Source organism: Protobothrops mucrosquamatus, unplaced genomic scaffold (genome assembly GCF_001527695.2).
Source record: "Protobothrops mucrosquamatus isolate PMUCROS unplaced genomic scaffold, P.Mucros_1.0 scaffold48, whole genome shotgun sequence".
Taxonomy (NCBI): Eukaryota; Metazoa; Chordata; class Lepidosauria; order Squamata; family Viperidae; genus Protobothrops; species Protobothrops mucrosquamatus.
Genome location: NW_015386430.1, coordinates 512695 through 523131, shown reverse-complemented (window position 1 = coordinate 523131; position 10437 = coordinate 512695). Strand labels below are relative to the sequence as shown.

The 10437-nt window shown below is 37.2% G+C and overlaps 1 protein-coding gene across 1 annotated transcript in view; it reads left to right on the top strand.

The window, feature by feature from the left end:
- Positions 1–10437, top strand: part of LRRFIP2 (LRR binding FLII interacting protein 2) — a gene marked incomplete in the record, with an annotated part of 71883 nt that overhangs the window by 46725 nt on the left and 14721 nt on the right. Inside the window, 2 exon segments of the mRNA XM_015811738.1 lie at positions 847–1017; positions 1753–1845. Coding sequence (XP_015667224.1) covers positions 847–1017; positions 1753–1845 — 264 coding nt within the window.

Below are 10437 nucleotides of genomic sequence, written 5' to 3'. Positions count from 1 at the left end.
GATTGCATGTAATATTCTAATTTTCTGAGATTGTGGATTTGGGGTTTTCATGAGCTGTAAGCCATAATCATCACAATTATGACAAATCATGGCTTGAACTATCTTGCTTTGCATGTAATGAGTCTATCTCATATATTAGGTTCACCTTTTAAGTTGCATTACTGAAATAAATGAACTTTTGCACGATATTCTAATTTTTCGAGTTTCACCTGTAGAGTAGTTTTATTAGATATTTAAGCATTTTTTTTTCTTTTTAATTTGCGGTATACAAAAGGCAATGCCATTTTGGGGTGGGGGTCATGATTCATTTCTAACCCAGTACTCTCAAACCACTCAGGTATAGGTTTAGTCAATAAGGGGTACTATTATATATATTTGTAAAGCTATATTACTGTTCAAAAATTCCCCTAATTCCCTTGATAGGATTAAAATAATTTCTTATTAGAGGAAAGCATAATCTTAGTGATGAATGTGAAACTTGAAGGAATTTAAAGTCAGTCAGGAATGTGCTATTCTATACTTCAGTTTATGAAAAATTATGCTGTGATTATACAATGATGATTATACATTAATATAAAAATTACAAGACTTGCTAATTCATTTTGCTACATCAAGCTAACATAACTGTGTTCTAGAACTACTATAAATAACTTGCTTAAATTGTTACCATTTGCAAAGAAAATAATAAAATCAATTCCGTAAATGTCTGTGTGCAAGTTCAACTTTCATTGACTTTGCACTTTTAAACAGACTTAACTTAGAAAGATAACACGGTTTAAGTATGGAACATTCTGTGTGCTTCTATTTAAATAATGCTTAATAAATAAAGGAATAAAATGTTTCTAGGAGTCACTTGCTGAAGTTGAAGAGAAATACAAGAAGGCCATGGTTTCTAATGCCCAACTTGATAATGAAAAAAACAATTTAATCTATCAAGTGGATACTCTAAAAGATGTCATTGAGGAAAGAGAAGAGCAATTAGCAGAATACTATAGGGAAAATGAAGAAAAAACTAAGGTACTTAAATTTATAATTTATTATATGCAGAATGTACATTTTAAATGGAATATTAAAAAATATCTGTGTGTGTACTTAGGCATATTTGTACTTGAAAATAATGTTGCATATTTTTAGTGAAGACAAAGACCTTACTAAGGTCTATGATGGCTGAAACATGGGAAAATTAATTTGTTCTGGCAGCAATTTCTCCTCCTTTTCTTTTGTTTGATTCTAAACTACTCTTATTCTTAGAAATTGGACAACCATTCATCTGAAATGGTATATAGGATCTCCTGTCTGAGCAGGAGGTTGGACTGGAAAACCTTCAAGGTCCCTTCCAACTCTGTTATTCCTTGCCCATGATGATTACAGTTTTTACTAAAAACAGATTTGAAAAATGTTGTCACATATAGTGGAAAATTGAAAGTCCAATACTGAGGCAATATTGATCTAATGTCAAGCATTGGAGACAAGCAGGAAGTCTGTTCAAAATTGGGTCTTGATTACAGTATACTAGAGTGAGATTTACTACTCAGAAATTGTGAAAAATGATTAAGCCAGATTTCATAATTGGGTTCCTTTAACTGAGTAGTTATTATTCCTACCTATATAATAAATATTAAGAGTACCCACTTACTAGCCCACAGAATCTTGAAATTAGTTTACTTCGTTATAATGTTATTTGAGAGTAGCCAAAGCCATTGAAACAAATTTTAAAGTAATCTAATTTCCACTTTTTTTTGTTTAATACAGGAATTGGAAAGACAGAAACATATGTGCAGTGTTCTACAGCATAAAGTAAATGAGCTCAAGGAAAGCCTTTGCCAAAGAGATGAACTTATAGAGGTATATGGTTATGCTGGAAAATAACTAAATAATATTGTAGTCAAATGAAATGTCTGTAATTTATTTCCTTTATTTTGTCACATACTATACTGTTTTGCACTTTTCTTCCAATGTTATACTTAGAGGAACTAATGAAAGACCTTTTTCTTTACGAGGGGCTCCAGATAGCAAAAATTCTTGATACAAATTGTGTCTATGTCTACTTGTGTCCAGAGAGGATTGCAGTGCTTAGATGTTCTATTGATATATCATTTATCTTGCTGCCAAACACTTTTTCTTTCTGAGCCAGCTGGGTTGGTTTCCAAATTGGTTCTAAATTATTGGATTACTTGTTTTGTTAATGCTAAAGCTACAGAAGCTCACTTAAAACTTCAATTTCATGATTCTTTATTTACTTACTTATTTTACATGCCGTTAAACAATTCCAAAATAGTGTTCAAACAGACTCAATGTTTAAACAATGAAACTAATTGATAAACAATAACATTATTATAATAAAATGTAAATTAGACATGATTAAATTAACAATAACATATTAAGACAGTATATAATTTTATGACAGTAACATGGCTACTCTAGTTAGTAACTTTGTCCTCACATGAAGCAGTTTCATCTTAGCTTAACTTTGCTCAACATGAACATGCTGCTTTGAAAAATTGATGGAATTCAATTTTTAATTGAATTCATGGGATTTTCTTGTTCATGGGTTGAAGCCTTTCTGATTAATTCTGATAGAATTGGCATGTATCTTCCTCAATCTAGGATCTTCTGCGAGAGGCCTGGGAGTTTGAGGGTTCTGTACTTCCAGTGGAACTGGCCAGATTTGAAAGTCAGCAGTCTTTTAGATTGTTATAGACTCCCCCAGAGTTAAATGCTTTAGAAAGTTTTCTAAGGCAGAAAAAACCTCCCTGGAGAAAAGGGAAGTTCTGGAAATTAACCCTTTTGCTCCCCTGGACAGCTGGGTGTTCTCAGAAAGCTTCTGGAAGAAGATGTGCGGTGAGTCTCTAGCTGGGGGGTGGACAACCAAGACACAAGTTCACTGTGGAGGAATCAGCCGTTTTAATATGGACATAAAAATCTGTCTCTGCCGCTTAGACACTAGCCTTTGCATATTTACCTTTTCTGTTTAAAAGAGGCTTTCTCTGGTTGCAACCTGCCTTTTCCATTTTGTGGAATCATCATCATTTCTGTGGCTTCAGGATTTCAATACGGTGAGGGGAGGTGTTTGAATATCCGAGCCAAACTAAAGAAGCTGGTGAACACGGTGGATTTTATTTTGAAACTTTGGATTTAAAAAACTCTTGGAGAAATACTTATCTAGCAGACTCTGCTGAACTCTTTCTTTTCTTTTTTCCAAATTTTTTTTTATTATTTTCCATCATAAAAAAGACAATCACAAGCATAATAAACACAATAACAAGTAAAAAACCCCCATCCCCCCCCCAGACTTCCCAAACCTAATCCCAGGATAATATTCATATATGAGTAAACAAATACTAATATCCCTAACTCCACAAAATATCTTAATCTACGAAAAAGATAGAAAGAATAAACAAAAATTAAAAAAATCTAAAAACCTAAGTTATATTCTACCACTCTATGCTTCTTTTGAATATAAACAATCCATCTTCTCCATATTGATAAAAATTGTTCATTTGAATGATTCTTCAGATAAGCCGAAATCTTTGCCATTTCAGCAAGATACGAAACTTTCAATCTCCAGTCTTCCATTGTANAAAAAAGTTGCATCTGGATGTCCACACCTCCAACACTTGGATTCATAATTCACATAGATACGAGACATAGTTGAAGGGTCCAAGTGCCATCTATAAAACATTTTATAAAAATTCTCCCGTAAATTTTGAGCTTGTGTAAACTTCACATTTCTCACCCAGATTAACTCCCAAGTATCCATAGGTATTGTCTCTCCTATATCTGAACTCTTTCTTATCTCTAAATTAAACCTTCCCTGAATGGCATTTTACTTTGGCTGGAAGGAGAGGGAGAAATAGTTTTGATTTCACTTCTCACCGCTGATTGCTCGAATAGTAGACAAAGAGAAACTGTTCTTATTATATTGTTTGACCACACGAGGGAGCCAAAGACTACAGAGTGATGGCGACTCGTAAAAGAACAGAGAATATACCTGGAGATGTGGAATCTTTTAGATCTTTTATGGATGAATATACAGCCAAAACACATGAAGCTATACAGGCGATGGGAACTAAGCTTGAATCAAAAATTGATACATTGGTAAGGGAACTTCGTGATGAGATACAAGGTTTCAGAGGAGATATTGAGCAAGTGATGGCCAGTGCTGAATTGTTAAACACAATTGGTAAGTTGGTAAGCAAGATAATTTTCTGGAAAATGAAGCAAATGAGAGGATTCTCCTGGAAATTCATGCTAAGGAATTTCAATTAAGATTCAGAACAATTCCTAAACAATCTGGAGAGGATATCAGAGCAAGGATGTTTAAAGCTTTGGCTGCATTAGTAGATTGTGACAAAAGAAGTCTCGACTCCAATGTAGATAAGGTGTATCGACTGAATTCGAGATTTGCTGCCATGAGGAAATTACCAAGGCATGTTTTGGTTCACTTTGTGAGAAAATTGTTCTGAATTGTCATTTCAAAGCGAAATCACAAATGGAAAATGTTCACATAATTATCTTGAAGGAAACTCCCATAAGAATTTTGCGAAAAAGGAAACCCCATTCATTCCTTATAGATATTTTGAAGATGGGAAAAATTTCCTTTAGTTGGGATAAGCTTGAAGTGGTAACACTTACATACCAGGAACAAAGATTTTGACTGAACTACATAAATAAAGCCAAGGAGTTTTTGAGCAGACATAAATTAATTTCAGAACTAGATGATGAGATGGAAAGGGATAAGTCTTTGGGGGCAGACCAGCTTCGAAAAACGGACATTGAAGAAGAGATGACTGATGCTTCATTTAAAGATGGAAAGTAAACTCATTACATGGAATATTAATGGGGTTAATACCCCATCTAAGCATAAAAAAGTATTTCATCATTTGAGAAAATGCTGGCATAATCTGTCTTCAAGAAACACATATTAAAAATATGAAGACAAATATCTAATAAATAAAAGGCTAGGGGAGGAATTTGTATCTGCTGGGAAAAAAAGATAAATGGAGTGGTTTTATACTTAAAACCCCAATTTAAACCTAGGCTTTTATCAGATGAATACGGTAGACTTGTAATAGTAGAAATTAATTTTAATGGAATAAAATCAATAGTGATTGGACTATATGTGCCAAATTAGGGGAAAAGCAATTTTTTTGAGTACCTTATAGACCTAGCCTTTTTCATATGAAAATTGGCTTATGCTGGGGGACTGGAATGGAGTGATTTCGCCACTTTAGGATAGAACATCTACTAAAGGCATAAAACCATCCCAGAGCAAACTACCAAAGTCATTTTTTGAAATGATGGACAATTTAACATTAATAGACTCATGAAGGCATAAAAATGGCTCCGCGAGAAAATATACCTTTTTTTCAGAAAGGCACAAATCTTTTTCAAGGATCGATATGATATGGACCTCTAAAAACTTAGCAAATAGAATTTTGAAAGTTGATATCCTACCTAAATCCTTTTCTGATCATAACCCAGTTGTTTTGGTCCTCAGAAAAAAGACCTTGAGTTATAGATTGAGATTGAATGAATCTATTTTACAAAAGGAGGAAATTGTAAAGGAATAGAATAGAGAAGAGAAGAGAATCTGGAAGGGACCTTGGAGGTCTTCTAGTCCAGCCCCCTGCTCAAGCAGGAGAACCTATACTGTCTCAGATAGGTGAATGTCCAGTGTCTTCTTAAAAATCTCCAGTGATGGAGTGCCCACGATTTCTGGGGGTAAGCTGTTCCACTGGTTGATTGTCCTCACTGTGAGGAAGTTTCTCCTTAGTTCTCTCTTTGATCAGTTTCCAGCCATTGTTTCTCCTCCCTCCCTTTGGTGCTTTGGTGAACAACCTAGCCTCCTCTGCCTTGTGGCAGCCCCTCAGATACTGGAACACTGCTATCATGTCTCCCCTATTTCTTCTTTTATTTAGCCGTAGCCGTTCTTTGTATGTTTTAGTCTCCAGGCCTTTGATCATCTTAGTTGCTCTTCTCTGAAGTTTTTCCAAACTCTCAACATATTTTTTGTGATAAGGTGACCAAAATTGGCTACAGTATTCTAGGTGTGGTCATACTAGGGTTTTATAAAGCGGTAATAATACTTTGCGTGATCTTGATTCTATGCCTCTGTTTATACAACCCAGGATTGTATTAGCTTTTTTGGTTGCTGCTGCACACTGCTGGCTCATAGTCAAGTGATCGTCCACTAGGACTTCAAGGTCCCTCTCACAGTAACTGTTTTTAAGCCAGGTCTCGCCCAATCTGTATTTGTATCTTTGTTTTTTCCTGCCTAAATGTAAGACTTTGCTTTTCTCCACATTGAATAGGATAGGGCCCATTGTTCAAGTTTGTCAAGATCTTTTTGGATCCTGAGTTTGTCTTCTGAGGTGTTGGATACTCCTGCCAGTTTAGTGTCATCTGCAAATTTGATGAGTTCCCCTTCAATTCCCTCATCTTAGTCATTTATGAAGATATTGAAGAGTACTGGGCCTAGGACGGAACTTTGTGATACCCCACTGCTTACTTCTCTCCTTGTGGATGTAGTGCCATTGAGGACTACTCGTTGAGTACGATTTATTAGCCAGCTACAGATCCATCTGATGGTGATGTTGCCTCTTCCACCTTTTCCTAGCTTACCAAGGAGTAGGTCAGTGATGGCGAACGTTTTAGAGACCAAGTGCCCAAACTGCAACCCAAAACCCACTTATGCATCGCCGGGTGCTGGGTGGATGTGGCCCATTGGGTGGGTGTGGCTCATTGGGTGGGCGTGGCTGCAGTGGTAACAGCAGACTGGGTGGGACTAAAAAGTTCAATCAATCAATTCCAACTTTGCAAGATCTTTTTTTTTCCCTGCGAGAAGTTGAAATTGACTGATTGATGGAACCATATTTTTTTTTGTACATGGCGGCGGAGGCCTAAAGCAAAAAGGTTTTATAAAACCCAGCTGAAGGCCTAGGACTGGGGCGACGGCGCGCATGCCCACAAAGAGGGCTCTGAGTGCCACCTCTAGCACCCGTGCCATAGGTTCGCCACCACTGGAGTAGGTTGTGGTCTACCTTGTCAAATGCCTTACTGAAATCTAAGTATCTAAGGACTGTAAAAAGAAATTACACAAATATTTTGATAATAATTTTAGGTAAAGGGACAGATTTTATAACAGTTTGTGAGGCTAGTAAGGCAGTTATGAGGGGTTATTTTATACAATACAATTGGTTAGAGAAGAAAAAAAGCTATTTATACATTACAGCAAGCCCTGCTATTCTCAGTCACCTTCTGTGGAATCTCCCATCTGGACTTGAGAGGATATAGCCTATACACTATGCAGATGTTCCTTTACACAATTCCAGATATTGGGTTGTATTGTTCAGTGTTTTCTGTTCCTGCCTGTATCTTATATTCTGCCACTACAGTGAGGGGAAAAATTATTTATCCCTTGCTGATTTTGTTTTTTTGTCCACTGACAAAGAAATGATCAGTCTATAATTGTAATGGTAGGTTTATTTTAACAGTGAGAGACAATAACAACAACAAAAAACCAGTTATAAATTGATTTGCATTTTAATGAGTGAAATAAGTATTTGACCCCTTCGCAAAACATGACTTAGTACTTGGTGGCAAAACCCTTGTTGGCAATCACAGAGGTCAGACATTTCTTATAGTTGGCCAACAGGTTTGCAGTGAGGACAGTACCATCTTCTTGATACATACTAGACTTGATGGCCACTTGTGTAAGCTTTCTTGAATTCATTTCCAGGATTGTCTTCCATAGCCCCACTGAGTTTTTGAGGAATGTCCTTAGTATCCTGTGACTTTGTATAGGTCCAGGGATTCACAGATCCATCTATCTGGCATATAGTCATTCGCTTTCCTGTAGTCACTCCAGCTGTGCTCAGATTGATTTGCCTAAATCTTAAGTCTTTGGTGACTGCTCTATCAATGAGCAATTGATGTTTTGAGCCTCTGCTGTTACTATTAATTCCCTTCTGAGCTGTGCTCATGTATTGAACCGTATATTTCTGTGACTTGGCAGCTATGATGCCTGGTATGACTTTCCAGATAGTAAGGAGGCAGGTTATTGACCAATAGTTGGATGATGCTGTTTTTTTATGGGGATCTTTCATTATCAGCACTTGTCCTCCCTTGAATTAGCCACTCTGGGTGGGAGCCTGCTGCTAGCAGCTGGTTCATATATGCTGCTAGATGTTCATGCACTGCTGTTATGTTTTTTTTAGCCAGTAAGAGTGGATCATGTCCAAGCCAGGTGCTGTTTAACTTTTCATGTTCTTGACTCACTGTTGGATTTCTGCTACTGTGATGATAATTGGCTCCTGTTATGGGAGATAGTTGTGGTCTACGACCAGGTTCTGCAGCCAGTTTTCACTGCTGTTATAAAACACTGAATAATAGAGTTGGAAAGAACTTTGCAGGTCTTCTAGTCTAATCTCCTGCCCATTCTGTACAAATGCTACTCAATCTCTTCTTGAAAACCTCCAGTAATGGAGTATCTACAACTTCCAGAGGTAAGTCGTTCTTCTGATTGTTCTCACTGTCAGGAAATTTCTCCTTAGATCTAGGTTAGCTCTCTCTTTAATCATCTTCCTCTGTTACTTTCTTGACTTGCTTTGGAGAATAGGTCAGCTCCTCTCTTTTCTGTGCAAACCCTCAAATACTGGAAGATTGCTACCCCTAGTTCTTCTCTTTGTTAGACTACACCAGGGGTAGGCAACCTCGGCTCTTTTATGACTCATGGACTTCAACTCCCAGAATTCGTGAGTCAGCTATGCTGACTCACGAATTCTGGGAGTTGAAGTCCATGAGTCATAAAAAAGCCGAGGTTGCCTACCCCTGGACTAGACATACCTAGTTACCTCAATCTTTCATTGTATGGTTTAGCTCTGGGCCCTATATCATCTTTGTTGCTTTTCTCTGCACTCTTTCTAGGGTCTCAACATCTTTTTTGTATCGTGGTGACCAAAACTGGATGCAATGTTCCAAGTGTGGTCTCACCAGTATAATATAAAGCAATACTATCACTTAATATAATCTTGAAACTGTCCCTTTCTTGGTGCAATCTAGGACTTCATTATCTTTTCTGGCATCTGTAGCACACCCTAGAACTTCAGCTGGAGTTAGGCTTTGTATGTTTTCAGCCTATACCAGTTCATTGGTTATAGTGATAGTAGAGATTGTCACGAGGGCTCTATTGGCATCTTTTAGCATCTCCATCTCCAATAAGCTTTGATAATAGGCTTCAAGGATTGACTGTAGCTAGTTTATATATGATCTTATGTTTCATATCAGCTGCTGTGCTCTGTAATGTGGCAGTGATGTTCCAGGTGTTGGCTGTACATCCAGTTGGTCTTCCTGGTCTTGTTGAGTCTGTGATGTAATGTGTAGTTGGTGTTTCTCAAGTTATGAAAGCAGCTTTCTCTTCACTTTGTTGAAGTATTGGGTAACTAACCATTTCTCAGTTAATGAGGATGCAGGTCTTCAGCCCAGCAATAGGCCATTCATATATTTCATATACAGTATCCTTTCTCATTAAGTCTATTGTTATAGTAGCATTCTGTCAAACCAGGTTCTTTTGTCTCATCCATGTATTGTTTTTCTGATAGTCCACTTATTGTCAGATTGTCCTGGTTCCTCAACATATGATGTGGATCTTGCTAATCCAGGTAACATCTGGCATGACTCTACTTGTTTGTGTCATTCTCATATTTGAGGTAGAGAACCCAAGAGGTTTATAGCCCAAGGACTCCTACTGGTCTTCTACATTAGAGTGACACTGTAATTACTATCCTATCCAGTCACTTCTTTTTGTTTTTATATATCTCAAAAGGGAGACAATAGCAAGATCTTTACTAATGATTTTTTTCCTTAATGGACTAGATTTGTATAAGTACAGTTATACAATTATTATTAGTTTGGTATAGTGATTAAGATGGCTTGCCTGGAACCAGGTTAACTGTGAGTTTGACACCTCTCTTAGATATGAAAGCTGGCTGAATCACTTTGTGGCAGTCACTCTGTCTCAACTTGACTTACTAAACAGTGCTGTGGCTGTGGGAAAAATAGGAGACAGGAATATTAGGTACACTTACTGGCTGAAGTGTGTGTGTGTGTAAGAGAGAACGAGAATGAGAATATATTGCAGGCTAACTCTCCCTACTGCCAGGAGTTCAATCTTGACCAGTTCAAGGTTGAGTCAGCCTTCCATCCTTCTTGAGGAGCCAGATTGTTGGGGGCAATATGCTGACTATGTAATAGCAATAACACTTAGACTTATATACCGCTTTATAGCACTCTCTAAGCAATTTACAGAGTCAGCATATTGCCCCCAACAATCTGGGTCCTCATTTTACTGATCTCAAAAGAATGGAAGGCTGAGTCAACCTTGAGCCAATCAGGATTGAACTCCTAGCAGCCAGAAGAATTGGCGTGCAGTACTGC